The sequence below is a fragment of the Coregonus lavaretus genome, assembly GCF_964263955.1.
Source record: "Coregonus lavaretus genome assembly, chromosome: 4".
NCBI lineage: Eukaryota > Metazoa > Chordata > Actinopteri > Salmoniformes > Salmonidae > Coregonus > Coregonus lavaretus.
The window spans coordinates 51,484,866-51,500,784 of NC_139991.1; the positions used below are offsets into that span (position 1 = coordinate 51,484,866).

General features: G+C 44.3%; 1 protein-coding gene across 2 annotated transcripts in view; it reads right to left on the reverse strand.

Moving 5' to 3' along the window:
* Nucleotides 1-15,919, reverse strand: part of rgs3a (regulator of G protein signaling 3a) — a gene marked incomplete at its 5' end in the record, with an annotated part of 320,527 nt that overhangs the window by 157,847 nt on the left and 146,761 nt on the right. For both annotated transcript variants that reach the window (XM_084159872.1, XM_084159873.1), the window contains one exon: nt 6,520-6,563. In XM_084159872.1, coding sequence (XP_084015998.1) covers nt 6,520-6,563 — 44 coding nt within the window. The remainder of the gene's footprint in view (nt 1-6,519; nt 6,564-15,919) is intronic.

The window sequence follows — 15,919 nt, forward strand, 5'->3', positions numbered from 1 at the left end:
CACACACACACACACACACACACACACACACACAGATCACAGCACTAACAATAACGAGCTGAATCCCTCAACTGCAACCAATTTGATCATACACTGTAGCTAGCATTCTCCTCCAATTGTTTCCTCAACACAATCATCAAAAGTGCAGTGAATTGTTGAAATTATAAAGATGTCCAGACACTGTATCCTACTGGACTGTCATACTGCACTGTCATACTACACTGTCATACTGTACTGTCATACTGTACTGTCATACTGCACTGTCATGCTGCACTGTCATACTGTCCTGTCATACTGCACTGTCATACTGTACTGTCAAACTGTACTGTACTACTGTACTGTCATACTGTCCTGTCATACTGCACTGTCATACTGCACTGTCATACTGTACTGTTATACTGCACTGTCATACTGTACTGTCATACTGTACTGTCATACTGTACTGTTATACTGCACTGTCATACTGCACTGTCATACTGTACTGTCATACTGTACTGTTATACTGTCCTGTCATAAAGCATTGAAAACAGAAACCAAAGCCTCTCCACCTTTTTACCCTGGCCTCCAGATCATACATTATGCTTTGAGAAGTGTGTGCATGTGAGAAAGTAGACCAGAGCATTTTTATTGTTGGACATATTCACCTCTGGATGTGGACACATATGTGTATGAATATGATACAGCCCCAGGGAGATAGACTGGACATGATTAGAGACCTTATGCTCTGCATTCCTATGTTATGTTATGAATGGAAGAGAAGAAGGAGAAACATACATTTGACCTGCCTGCTTGTAATCCGTTTGTTGGTACAGTCTATTAGTGTGTATGTGTGTGTGTGTGTGTGTGTGTGGTGTGTGTGTGTGTGGTGTGTGTGTGTGTGTGTGTGTGTGTGTGTGTGTGTGTGTGTGTGTGTGTGTGTGTGTGTGTGTGTGTGTGTGTGTGTGTGTGTGTGTGTGTGTGTGTGTGTGTGTGTGTGTGTGTGAGAGAGAGTGTGCGATTGTGTGAGTGTGTGTCCATTTCCCAGGGCTGTGGAGAGATCACACTGTCATTTCAGCTGAGCAGGGAAACGATGAATCGCATTACATGCCGTTGAAACACACTGTGATGTCACGAGAGGCTGTGTCCTGGAGGGACGTTACATTCCCCTGAGGTGGCTGCAAACCCAGACAGCTATGGCTCCATCTGCTGGTATGGTCGGGAACTCCAACCCTCTATGGCCAATCTTCCCACGCAGCTGAAACAAATCAGGAGCTGATGAGCTGAAGGTTTTGGGAAGGGAAGAGACACACTGAGGGAGTGTGTGGGGGGTGAAGAAACACAGTCTCCAACCTGGGCTCTCTGGAGGACAAGAGGGCTGCACGTCCACTTCCATGAGGGATATAAGGATTTGGAGATACTTACCTTTGGGAAATACTCACCTTTGGATATATTCGCCTGTGGAACTACGGGAGAGACATTTTGGAAGGACTTTTTGCTGGGTTGGCCACTAGCTGCAACGTGGACTACAGTAAGGCTGGGGAAAAGTTATCTGAGCGAGTGAGAACTATGATTTTGGATGTGGAAGAGACATCCCTGAACTGTTAACCCTTAAAGAGCCACACGAGAACAGAATTTGGTTATATTTTCGTTAATTTCCCAAGACCTTTAATAAAATCCTTGTTTTGTTTGAACCTTGTCTCCTTGCACTACTTGAGCAATCCCGCTGAAAGCTGTGTAGCCTCTCGTGACGTCACAGATGGTGGAGAATACGGGCACTCAAGCGTTAATAGTGCATGTCAGAGGAGGATACCGAAGGTTTGATCACCCAGTTTTCCAAGTTGGCCGTAGGCTCCCCGCCGACAGAAATGGAGGACATATTGAAAGCCCTTGTTGCTGGCCAGCAAGCCCAGATGCAAGCAAACGTGGCTCTCTTGGAGGAGCAAAAGAAAGCCAACCTTCTGAAGGCAGAGGAATTGCAGTTGCAGAGACAGAGGGTTGTCCAAAATACCCGCCCAATAAAGGCAAGTGACTTTATATCTAAGATGGGAGCTACCGATGACATTGAGGCATACCTGCATGCATTTGAGGCCACGGCCACTAGGGAAGCCTGGCCCAAGCAACAGTGGGTTGGTCTGTTAGCCCCCTTCCTAACCGGGGAATCGCTGAATGCTGTCCGGGACCTGGGCCCTGACCAGGTTACTGACTATGATGCCCTGAAGTCTGAGATCCTCAGCAGATATGGACTCACAAAGTTTGGTATGGCCCAGCGCTTTCACAGCTGGACCTTCCAACCAGACCAACCTCCTCGGGCGCAGATGCATGAACTTGTCCGAATCGCAAGGAAATGGCTGGATCCGCAGAGGAATACAGCAGCGGCGGTGGTGGAGGCCGTTGTGGTGGATCGTTACCTACGCGCCCTGCCTTATGAGGCAAAACGGTTCATCAGTCAACAGGCCTTGACCACGGCTGATCTGACCGTGGAAGCTGTGGAAAAGTACCAGGCCACAGCGGAGATGCTGAATGCTTCCCGAAAAGACCCCAGGAGTGCGGCCCCACCACAAATGGGAAGAACCCGTCCAAAGGACCCCAAGGTCTCGAACCCAGCCACGTCAGGACTTATCCCGGCTCCAGGGGGAGCCAGAAACCAGGCGGGTCCAAGAAGAGTACACCAGGAGGGGGAAACTCGACAGTGTTACCGGTGTGGGGAGATGGGACATATCTCCTGGCAGTGTGGGAAACCAGCCGATGAACCTATGCCCACTGCGGAGTCCTCCAGCTCAGCACCCACACACCGTTTTGCCTCGCTCTTGGGAGTCATAGATGGCGGCCCAGATCGACCCCCCACCTGCCCGGTAACTGTGAATCACCATGATGTGGAGGCCTTACTGGATTCTGGTAGCCGGGCCACCCTGGTGCGTAAGGATTTGGTGGGCCCAACGTGTCTGACCCCGGGGAAAGTCCTCCCAGTTTCCTGTGTCCATGGGGACACCAGAGAATACCCCATTACTGAACTTACAATGACCAGCACACGGGGAACCATACACACGACGGCGGGGGTGGTTGATTCCCTCCCCGTCCCTGTCCTAATTGGACGAGACTGCCCAGCCTTTTACCCACTCTGGAGAGAGTCTCAGGAGAGGATAACCCGAGTACCTCGGAAACGGAGAGGCAAGACTCATCCTGGGAAGGCTCCGGTGCAATCCTCCGAATTACTCACTCCCGCACCGGGCTCTGATAGGGATGGCAGGTGCCCAGACCGACACAGAGACTGGTCCGGATACGGGAGAAGAGAACGCAGCCCAGGAAAGTGCTCCGTTCTCCAGGGAAGAAGACGTCCCAGGCACCCAAGAGCTTCCCCCTCTCACAGGCCAGTATGGGCTGGCAAGCACCACGGCAATGCGGACGCCCTCTCCCGGCGTGATGCCGTCTTCGCTGCCTTTACCCCGACGAGGACGTCGGTCCCGAGGAGGGGGATGTGTGATGTCACGAGAGGCTGTGTCCTGGAGGGACGTTACATTCCCCTGAGGTGGCTGCAAACCCAGACAGCTATGGCTCCATCTGCTGGTATGGTCGGGAACTCCAACCCTCTATGGCCAATCTTCCCACGCAGCTGAAACAAATCAGGAGCTGATGAGCTGAAGGTTTTGGGAAGGGAAGAGACACACTGAGGGAGTGTGTGGGGGGTGAAGAAACACAGTCTCCAACCTGGGCTCTCTGGAGGACAAGAGGGCTGCACGTCCACTTCCATGAGGGATATAAGGATTTGGAGATACTTACCTTTGGGAAATACTCACCTTTGGATATATTCGCCTGTGGAACTACGGGAGAGACATTTTGGAAGGACTTTTTGCTGGGTTGGCCACTAGCTGCAACGTGGACTACAGTAAGGCTGGGGAAAAGTTATCTGAGCGAGTGAGAACTATGATTTTGGATGTGGAAGAGACATCCCTGAACTGTTAACCCTTAAAGAGCCACACGAGAACAGAATTTGGTTATATTTTCGTTAATTTCCCAAGACCTTTAATAAAATCCTTGTTTTGTTTTAACCTTGTCTCCTTGCACTACTTGAGCAATCCCGCTGAAAGCTGTGTAGCCTCTCGTGACGTCACAACACACATACACTCTGTGACCCTGACCAGGGGCTGTAGATAGCACTCACGCTACCATGACTGCACAGCACAGAGGCCAGAGAGGAACAATCTAATTAGACTATATTACATTACACTACTTACATTCTTACATGCACACACATTCAGCAAAACACACACACACACTGTAATACAGCCATTAGACAGGGCAAACCTGAATATGATACACAAGCTTGCACATACAGTACATGCACTCACACAAACACACTACCAGCTCTCACAGTCTCACGTCAGAATTAGACATTCATCCATGCATCTCAAATGTCAAATGTCAAAGTTGTTCCCAACGTCAAATTTCGAAGTGTTTAAGGTTAAGTTCAGGCATTAACTCCAAATTCTTAAGGTTAGGTGTTAACTCCGAATGGTTAAGGTAAGGGTAAAACAACTTTCTATCTCTGGGTTCAAACTTGCAACCTTTGGAATCAGAGGCAGATGCTTACGCCCATACACCTCCACCATCCCCATCCACAATTCCCTAGAAAAACTGAAACCAATTTGAAGGTAACAGTGCTCACTGTTGCCCCTCTTCCTTCCCTCGCTCTCCCTTCCCTCTCTCCCCCCCCTCCTTCTCTCTCTACCCCTCTCTCTTCCCTCTTTCCCCCTCTTCCTTCCCTGAGGACATTCCTCTAATCACCTCTCACAGATTTCAAAGCCAAAGAGTTCCCAAAACAATGACCAGAGAGCCAACCACTCTATGGAAAAGTTGTCCGCACCAGGTGATGGATAGGGAGTGTAGCTGGGGCTGGGGCTGGCCTAGGGGCTGCTTACTGGGGCTACAAGTCACCCTACATCAGGGTCCCTCTCATCAAGTAGGGGATCAACCATGAGAGGGGTTTAACAACATTATTTAGTCCCAGCGTGTGTATGAGTGCTATACATACTCAACTCAGCAATGAAACTCAACTGAATGGGAACTCAGTATCTGACTTTGGATCTGTAAATACATGCAGTGTTTTAGGTGGCATGCTTGGTTCCTTCAGGTAGAAAATGATCAAGAGGAAAGTGATGACAGATGAATTAGGTATGATGGATGACTGTGCAGTGTGTGACTGTGCAGTGTGTGAGAGTGTGTGAGTGTGTGTGTGTTTGTGTGTGTGTGTGTGTGTGTGTGTGTGTGTGTGTGTGTGTGTGTGTGTGTGTGTGTGTGTGTGTGTGTGTGTGTGTGTGTGTGTAAGCCATCCTGTTGCAGGGCTGCTGCTAAGAGGGAGGCGTGGACTGAAGGATTAGGTTTGATGGGATACTGAGGCTGAATGAATTATGTGTTTTATGATGATGTCTTGCCCATGTGCGTGTTTGAGACACACTCACGCGCACACAAATTCACACACACACATTCACACACAGACACACAACAGACACACACATTTATTTCCTTTCATAATGGCTGGAGAGAGTGGAGCAGACATCCCATCACAAGACCTATCCCACAAGATCTGTTTGTTTGTTTGTGTGTGTGTGCGTGCGTGCGTGCGTGCGTGCGTGCGTGCGTGCGTGTGTGTGTGTGTGTGTGAGTCCATCTACACCACAGTCTACAAAAAGCACCATTCTCACTCCTCACACCAGCCATGGGCGGCTCCTCCCTCCTCACTTGCGTAACAGTTGCTATTTATGACCATCTTAATTAGACATGCGGAATATTGGAGCTTTTTCCCCTCTTCTTACCATTGCCAGTGGGCAGATACCAAACAGTGCTACCCTGTCTGGGCGGTTTTTACATAAAGCCGTGAGCTGTTAAAGATCCATACGCTTGTAATTAGGTTACATAGCACATTTGAAAGGAGAACGGGGCAATGGGATGAAGATGTCACATGTATTATTCACAGTTGGTCACTACAGAGAAAACAAGGTTTTAGTGAGGAGTCCGATTTTTTAAAAGTTTACCAACATGACAGCCAAGGGCAGTTGATCATGAACAAGTGGATGGGGAAAGATGGAGATGAGGAGGAGTAGAAGGAGAGAGAGAGAGAGAGAGAGAGAGAGAGAGAGAGAGAGAGAGAGAGAGAGAGAGAGAGAGAGAGAGAGAGAGAGAGAGAGAGAGAGAGAGAGAGAGAGAGAGAGAGAGTCGTTTTGTATTAGTAGCATATGTATAGTGTCAGTACTATTTATGTTTATGGTTAGTATTGTGTCTGTAAAGTAACGACATCAGTGATTTGGTTTGGGATGATACTCAGTGTGACAGAAAGAGGGGGAGAATGAACAGGAGTGAGAGAGAGAGAGAGAGAGAGAGAGAGAGAGAGAGAGAGAGAGAGAGATCCATTCTCATTAGAACTCTGAGCCAGCCCTTATGTCTGCCCTGTAATGTGATTTCCACTGGAGTCCATGGCCCCTCTGAGGCACACACACACACACACACACACACACACACACACACACAAATACACAAATTGCTTACCTCAGTCATGTGGATGAGATAGAACCTCAGATCTTCAGCATGATCTGTGGAAGGAACAAAAAAGTTATTACATATTACCAATAATTATTATTCAGATTTTAAGATGTAAAGGCTGCCTACCACTGGCCAATGTCCTGGAAGTCATCCATCACTAAAGACATGCTGTGTATCTAGGTCCAGATCAATAGCTTGGATCATCTGAGGCCAAGCTAGATGTCTATCACCCTGTCACCACAGTCCCCACCCAGGACCACTGTGTCAAACTATGTCACTCCCTGGTGACAACTGGAGGTGACAATCTGACAGCAGGGTTGACACCTCCTGTGATGAGTGCCCCAGTCCTGCCCACAGGACAGATAGGAGGAGGTGTGAGGGGGGTGTCACTTATGCGTGTGTGTGTGTGTGTGTGTGTGTGTGTGTGTGTGTGTGTGTGTGTGTGTGTGTGTGTGTGTGTGTGTGTGTGTGTGTGTGTGTGTGTGTGTGTGTGTGTGTGTGTGTGTGTGTGTGTGTGTGTGTGTGTGCGTGTGCGTGTGCGTGTGCGGGTGCGTGTGCGTGTGTGCAACAAGCTCTCACAGTCTCATGTCAGAATTAGACGTTCATTGAACTGTTTAAGGTTAAGTTTAGACATTAACTCTGAATTGTTAAGGTTAGGGGTAAGTTTAGGCATCAACTGAAACATACTTGAAGGTAACAGAATTCACTGTTGCCCCTAGTGGCCAGTTTCCACGTCATCTACCAATGTCCTCAGACATGATGGACGTCTAATACTGATTTGTATCACGGCTGACCTGGCTGGTGTGTGTGTGTGCCTGTGTATCTGGTTGAATAGGGGGTGCTTATATTTATCCTGTTCCACTGCATGTACAAGTGTGTGGTGTGAAATGGAAATGTGTTTTTTGCATATTTCACTCCCCCTGAGACACCCTCGGAGAGTGGGGTCACAGCCAGGGATTCAAATAACCTTAAGATCAAACTGAAAAATAGCTTTGCCCCAGATTGAGGTTTATGATTAACTTTGGCCAAGGAAGGAGAAATCCATTCCCTCCCTTCATCCATTTCCTAAATCACTCCATCTGCTGAGAAGAGAAATGGCTGCCAAGAGGGGCTGATAAAGATCTCTAAGCCTTGATAGTTATCGACATTACTTCTCTCCCACCCATTACACCTATACAAACAAATTGTCTATTTGTGTATGTGTGTGTGTGTGTGTGAGAGAGATGAGTGTGCTTCTGTGCAACTGTGGTTGTGTGTGTCCCAGTCCTTGTGTCTTTACTAATGGAATGAGACAGGCTGTGATGGTGTTTGATGGCCCACCTGCCATAGTGTCTGCTCCTCTCTAACTCCAGGCTGTCAACCTGTCCCCACTGTCTACCCAAGTGACTGCACTGTCTGTCCACTAAGGTTGAATATTTTCCTGGTATTTTACAAATGTTCAATCCTGAGAATAAATCACTTTTCTTCCGGGTAAACCAGTATTTCCTGCCAATATCAGAAATGTCATTCAAAAGCATTATAAAGCATATACATAGGTATATGTCTGGATTTGATTAGAGCTTTGATAAAAAATTCAAGCCTGATGCCTGAGCCTGATTAAATAAATTTTATGAGCCCTACATTAAAGACATTTAATGAGGCCAAGCCCAAAAAAGCCCAAATGATTGTGCCATTATCCAATACATAGGCTATTTGATATACTGTATAGGCTACTGCACATTACACACAACAGAAAAACATAAAAGCACATAGATGTAGCTATGCTCTCTTGGGTAAATAAATGAAACTAGCTCCAGTAGGCTAAACTGTATTACTGTACTGTATTGTATTATACTGTATTATATGGACTGGAATAACGCACATCTTTCAAACCATGTGATTCTGGTGCAGCACATGCGGCCTACAAAGTTACAAGTGTAAGCTAGCTAATTTTATTAGAATTATTCATAATAATGTTATTAGCCTTCCTCCTCTTTCTCTCTCTAGTGTTGCTTCATTCATCCAAGCTTTCAACAGTTAAATGAAATACATTTTGTTGTCCTCGTCTGCATCATTCCAATAATATGCTTGAATAACATAGGACTAGAGTGAGATGCAGAAGGCTTTCACGAAAAAAATAAAAATAATAAAAGTGGTTGTCCCACTTGCTATCATAAGTTGAATGCACCAATTCGTAAGTCGCTTTGGATAAGAGCATCTGCTAAATGATGTAAATGTAAATGTAAATGATTGAATGGTTATGGGTCTGAATAATAAACTGCTATAGCCAACCGCCATCGCGCGTTCGCTCTTCTTTCAAACTACCCATGAGTTCTATTCTCAAGAGCTTGGGTCGCTCTTCGAATAGTCTATTGGTATAAGAAGGAATAGTCTATTGGTATAAGAAGTGCTAAAAGAAAATAATGTCCAGCAAGCTATTCTAGTCTATATTTTTCTGCATGGGACTCCAAGAGCTAAGGAGCCTTTTACACAGAGCGAGGCCAACGGAGCACAAGTGAGTGCGTATTGCGCAAGATACAGAGGCTATAAGTTAGAAGCTTATTATGCATAACCCATCATTCTTTAGCTAAGTATAAGGCTAATACTGCATTGAATATATTACCTGAACGAGGTAGGCTAGGACATCTATATATAGGCCTATATATCAAACCTGAACAGGACTATCTATTTTGGATGCAATCTGAATGGAATTGATGGAGAGAGAGAAAGACTGCTGAGAGAGTGCTTGCTCATGCACTGATTTAAAGCAACTATATATGAGTGTTTAAAACTCTGCAGCTGCAATTTTTTAAAATATGTTGTTGCAATTAAAAAAATAAGGTGACCCCGAAAGCCAGATGGAGATGTGTAAATTAGATGTGCATTCGGTCTTTATATATTACTGTAACATAGGCTATGCTGCAGCAAATGTAGGTCTACCTGTCACAATAAAATAAAGTTACCATGATGAGATAATAGGTCTACATACTGAGATGGGCTGGCGGTCCCCACCCTGAACATTGATCATGCAGTGACCAGAGAGAAGACCGTTGAGAATCCAGATTTAGACATCGCGTCTAATTTAACAGTTCCATTTCACGTCATGCTCATATAAATAATGTATTATAATATTTTAGGATAATCGACCGGTTTCTCGCAGTTATTTATACCGGGAAAAGGGAGAGGTTTTGGTCGGTAAATCTCGGTAACCGGGTTCCCGCCATTCAACCCTACTGTCCAACAAGGAGAAAACTGCACCAAGTGTGTGTGTGTGTGTGTGTGTATGTGTATGTGTATGTGTATGTGTATGTGTATGTGTGTGTATGTGTATGTGTGTGTATGTGTGTGTGTGTGTGTATGTGTATGTGTATGTGTGTGTGTGTGTGTGTATGTGTGTGTGTGTGTGTGTGTGTGTGTGTGTGTGTGTGTGTGTGTGTGTGTGTGTGTGTGTGTGTGTGTGTGTGTGTGTGTGTGTGTGTGTGTGTGTGTGTGTGTGTGTGTGTGTGTGTGTGTGTGTGTGTGTGTGTGTGTGTGTGTGCCTGTCTGTCAGAATCAAGGTCAGAGAGATAAGAGTAAGGTAGAACACCAGCTGTAGCAGACACTATTCTATTGTCATTTGCCAGGGGAGATCCAGACAGAGATATATTGAACCAATATAGATTCTGTTGTGCAGTTGTACCCCATAGGAACACTGACCACCTGAACACACTCTACCCTTCACACCACTGAGGTCATGCTCATCCCCAAGGGTTGCTGTATACTCACCTACAGCAATATGTGCCATATCACTATACTATGATATTAGTATACGCGTACAATACTGTTACTTCACTAATTACTGCATTAATTAGCATGTTGCTCAACCATGGATAATGCCACAGTTAAATTGATTTATCACACGAATAGCCGACTGTACAAAGAACCTGACTGACTATGACAAACACAGCAATTACGTTGTAATCATAATTGTTTATTGATTTTACATTAATTATGGTCTGCAGACCTGTCAGGATAATGAACAAAAACAATTTTTCTGATCCTACACCAACGTCAGACTAAGGAACATTGTCTGTAAATTAAAATAATAAACCTACCACAAGTCATCTTAGAACTTCACATTGAAGGCAGTCATGTTTTTGTGAATGTACATGTACTGTATATCAAATTGGTATTTTAAAAGAGAAAACTGCTTGTTGAACACAGACTTCCATGGACAGACTGCGTATCACTGGGCTAACCCTGGGGGGCAGCCGAGTGAGATTGTTAGATTTCCATTTCACTTCTCTCAGACGAACATTTCTCAGGCAGGCAGTCAATAATACTGCATCTCATAACCGCAATCTCAAATTGGTGTCAGAACCAGATCATAATGCTTGTGATTCTCCCAACTCAACAGCAGAGGTCAATCTTGCATTTATTTTACAGTTGCAGGAGCGCCGCCTGAGTCACATTAAGACATCAACTGCGCATGGGGAGGGAGATCACAGCTTTTATGGCAATTACAGCCTGATAATACTGTTGGTGATACTAGGACTATTCTAATCATACTTTATCAAAGGATAACTTGTAATGCTTTATGAATCATTCATACTGCCTTTATAAGATGCTTCTCAAATGCTAAATAAGAAAATGGCATACTATAGAAGGGCCCTTTTAATAACAGGACCTTTTCATGTGATGTTTCGCAAATTACAAATGTTTTGCTTGATGTGACTGTGCTCTACAGGTACACACAACAGTGTGTGTGGTGGAGTAGTTTGTGTGTCTGTTGTGGTGCTCTCTCTTAGCACCCTCTGTCTTTCCCACGCTCCACACCCCTGTCTCTATGGTAGGTGACAGGGTCACAGGAAACCCCTGTCCCACTTCTGCCCCACCTCACTTACTCACACACCACCCTGGTTGAAACAAACACAGTCCCCGGAGCCTCTTTCCTGAGAGGCTCTGCCGTACTAAAATAACAATGATAGGCGGATGGAGATGCACCCTCCTTGTACACTCCCCTCCCATCCCCTGATGACTTCCTATTCCACTGTGGTGGAGGGGTGCAGGGGGGACAGTGCAGAGAGTGACCCAGCTGAGAGCACCGTCCATGGGGAGGATAGAACTCCTACATCCCCCTCCTGTGCTGGGTCTCAGGGGCCAGGACATGAGCTAATGTAATGCAATATAATGTAATGCACTGTCATCTGTGGGGTTAAACACATAATAATAGCTAACATCTCCCTAGCCTGACCATTAGTTCACTTCATATGACACAGAGGGCGGTCACATGATAGAACTGTTACACTGACAATAACATGTAGTTCAATAACTAAAACCGGAGCTTTAGTAGGGCGTTGTCCTAGGGACAATTACATAAAGTTTGAGCTGTCATTTCAGAGGGAATATGTAAAAGTAAAGAGTGTGCGAGAGAGAGAGAGAGAGAGGGAGGGAGAGCGAGAGAGAGAGAGAAAGAGAAACAGAGAAAAATGGAGGGAGGGGAGTTTTAGAAGGGACCATATTTAATGACAGATGAGCCTCACGTCCCCTCAGGCATGGATGGAGGAAAACAGCATGGATGATGAGATAGAACAGGCATATTTGGGAATAAGAGAGAAGAGAGAGAGAGAGATAATGAAAGAGAGGGCGGGGGAGAGTGAAAGTGACACATAAAATGCGAGAGATAAGGGCGCTCTCAAGTGCGTCACACACATACAGTATATAGTTGCAGGGATGGGGCAAGACAGGACACAGACACCGCAGGATATTGTGACTCAGTTAGGGCTCCACACTGTCCAACCCAGCTGATCAATATGACTGGACTGTCTGCAACCTGATCCCTAGGTACAGTATATCAACAGATATCACTTTTGCGTGCATGCACAGACACACACACACACTTACAGCCTCTTCACACTGAGCGGCTCTCACTAGCATCCAGCCTGCTCTGGCCTACTGACACCCCAGCTCTCTACTCTGAGTCAGAACCCTCTCCATCTCCTCTCTACATTATAAAGACATGCATTGACAGTAAGAGGTATTTATTTGACCTGCAGTGCTTTGTTATACTGTGAGCCAAACTACTGTATTATTTGCAAGGTGCCAACTCAGTGGAGTGTTTATATAGCTGAGAACCAGAAAGACAAACCTCCGGGGTTTGGCTCACATTCAGCCTAAATATCCCACTGGCAGAATCACTACTACTGGGCCATAAAAATTACATGGCATTTATTAATTTAGATGACTGTATATAGATTAGGGAAATATTGTGTGTTTCCTACAGTATGTCCTGCTTGGAATGAAATCATGGAATCAGTGTATGCGCATGCCCCGCCCACCTGAGGATCTGTCTTTTTCAGCCATCTATTTCCTGTGTTTGAGGGGTGCAAATCCACTTGTTACTTAACCTCTTAAGGCCCAAGCTGTTTTTTTACATGCATTTTTTATTTCTCTTTGCTATTTGGGCTTATTGGAACCTAATTAGAATAAAAACTAAGTATCATCTTTTGATATGATGTACTTTTAGAGAAAAATGATGTCCACATATGTGGATTCATGGTCCGAATTGCATTAGGCTAACATTTTCAACACAACTAATTTAAGTATGTATGTATGTATTTAGTGATTTAATTGTTATTTATTTCATTGGGACCATGTACAGCTTTTTAGCTGCATCAGAGCTAGCTTTTTTCCCATTTTACGTGTGTGCATGTTTACAAGCATATTAGCTGTTTCGAGGAGCCTCAGTCCATAAGTACACTTACGTGTACTTCATGTTTAGCGACCTACAAAGTTGCTAGTTTTACACTTTTTTTTTCAAATTTGCATGTCATGACAAATATACAAGGCTTTTATAAATATCTAAATCAGAATAAGCCATGAAATATGACAGAACTTCTACACAATTGTGGACATAAGAGCTAAAAAGTGCTGTCCACGTATGTGACCACTAAGCCCTAGGAGGTTAAATATCGCTGGATTGATTGCTTTCATTTTAATCCTGCGATTCTTTCATACTCTTGTTTTTCCCGTTAACATACCGACTGCAGACATTTTTGTAATGATCTGTAAACACATCCCGGTAATGGCTGAAATGGGCTCAATGGAGTACATTGTCTTTCTGTTGAATCTATAAGAATGATTTGTTGGGGATTTAACGCACCGTCTCGACACTTACATCACAAGAAAGAGAAGAACGATAACTTTATTTTGATGGCTGTTAATTTGATTATGAGATCTAAGGAAAATACAGAAATGCCAAAGGTGGAGGTGTGGCTGTTTATATTCAGAACCACATTCCTGTAAAGCTTAGAGAGGATCTCATGTTAAATACTGTTGAAGTAATATGGCTACAGGTTCATTTGCCTCACAGTGCCAACAGTCAGTATCTGGTTAACATGTGTGAAATGCTTGATAATGTCTGTGATATCAATAGAGAGGTATATTTTCTGGGTGATTTAAATAGTGACTGGCTTTCATCAGGCTGCCCACTCAAGAGAAAGCTTCAAACTGTAACTAGTGCCTGCAACCTGGTTCAGGTTATCAATCAACCTACTAGGGTAGTTACAAACAGTACAGGATAGAAATCATCACATGTATTGATCAAATCATTACCATTGCTGCAGAGATTTGTTAGAAAGCAGTACCCAAATCCATCAGATGTAGTGAGCACAATATAGTAGCCATGTCTAGGAAAACCAAAGTTCCAAAGGTTGCACCTAATATAGTGTATAAGAGGTCATACATTAAGTTTTGTAGCGATTCCTATGTTATTGATGTAAATAATATTTGTTGGTTCGTGGTGTGTAATGAGTAGCAACCAGACACTTCATTTGACACATTTATGAAATTGCTTATCCCAGTTACTAATAAGCAAGCACCCATTAAGAAAATGACTGTAAAAACTGTTAAATCTCTGTGGATTGATGAGGAATTGAAAAACTGTATGGTTGAGAGGGATGAGGCAAAAGGAATGGCAAAAAGGTCTGGCTGTACAACCGATTGGCAAATGTTCTGCAAATTGAGAAATCATGTGATTAAACTGAATAAAAAGAAGAAGAAACTACACTATGAAACAAAGATAAATTACACAAAGAATGATAGTAAAAAGCTTTGGAGCACCTTAAATGACATTTTGGGAAAAAAAAGGCAAACTCATTCAATCATTCATTGAATCAGATGGCTCATTCATCACAAAACCCACTGATATTGCCAACTATTTTAATGATTTTTTCATTGGCAAGATTAGCAAATGTAGGCATGACATGCCAGCAACAAAAGCTGACACTACACATCCAAGTATATCTGACCAAATTATGAAAGACAAACATTGTAATTTTGAATTCTGTCAAGTAAGTGTGGAAGAGGTGAAAAAAGTATTGTTGTCTATCAACAATGACAAGCCACCGGGGTCTGACAACTTGGATGGACACTTACTGACGATAATAGCGGACAATATTGCCACTCTTATTTGCCATATCTTAAACCTACTAGAAAGCGTGTGCCCTCAGGCCTGGAGAGAAGCAAAAGTTATTCCCCTACCTAAGAATAGTAAAGCCCCCTTTACTGGCTCAAAATAGCCAACCAATCAGCCTGTTACTTGTAAACTTTGGAAAAAATGGTGTTTGATCAGATACAATGCTATTTTACTATCAGACTTTCAGCACACTTATAGGGAAGGGCATTCAACAAGCACAGCACTTACACAAATGACTGATGATTGGCTGAGAGAAATTGATGATAAAAAGATTGTGGGGCTGTTTTGTTAGACTTTAGTGCATCTTTTGACATTATCGATCATAGTCTGTTGCTGGAAAAACGTATGTGTTATGGCTTTACACCCACCCCCTGCTATATTGTGGATAAAGAGTTACCTGTCTAACAGAACACAGAGGGTGTTCTTTAAAGGAAGCCTCTCCAACAAAATCCAGGTAGAATCAGAAATTCCCCAGAGCAGCTGTCTTTCCCTCAAGAATTTCCCTGTATTTAGCGCCATCCATCATTCCTTCAATTCTGACCAGTTTCCCAGTCCCTGCCGATGAAAAACATCCCCACAGCATGATGCTGCCCCCACCATGCTTCACTGTGGGGATGGTGTTCTCAGGGTGATGAGAGGTGTTGGGTTTGCGCCAGACATAGCGTTTTCCATGATGGCCAAAAAGCTCAATTTTAGTCTCATCTGACCAGAATACCTTCTTCCATATGTTTGGGGAGTCTCCCACATGCATTTTGGCAAACACCAAACGTGTTTGCTTATAGTTTTCTTTAAGCAATGGCTTTTTTCTGGCCACTCTTCCGTAAAGCTCAGCTCTGTGGAGTGTACGGCTTAAAGTGGTCCTATGGACAGATACTACAATATCCGCTGTGGAGCTTTGCAGCTCCTTCAGAGTTATCTTTGGTCTCTTTGTTGCCTCTCTGATTAATGCCCTCCTTGCCTGGTCCGTGAGTT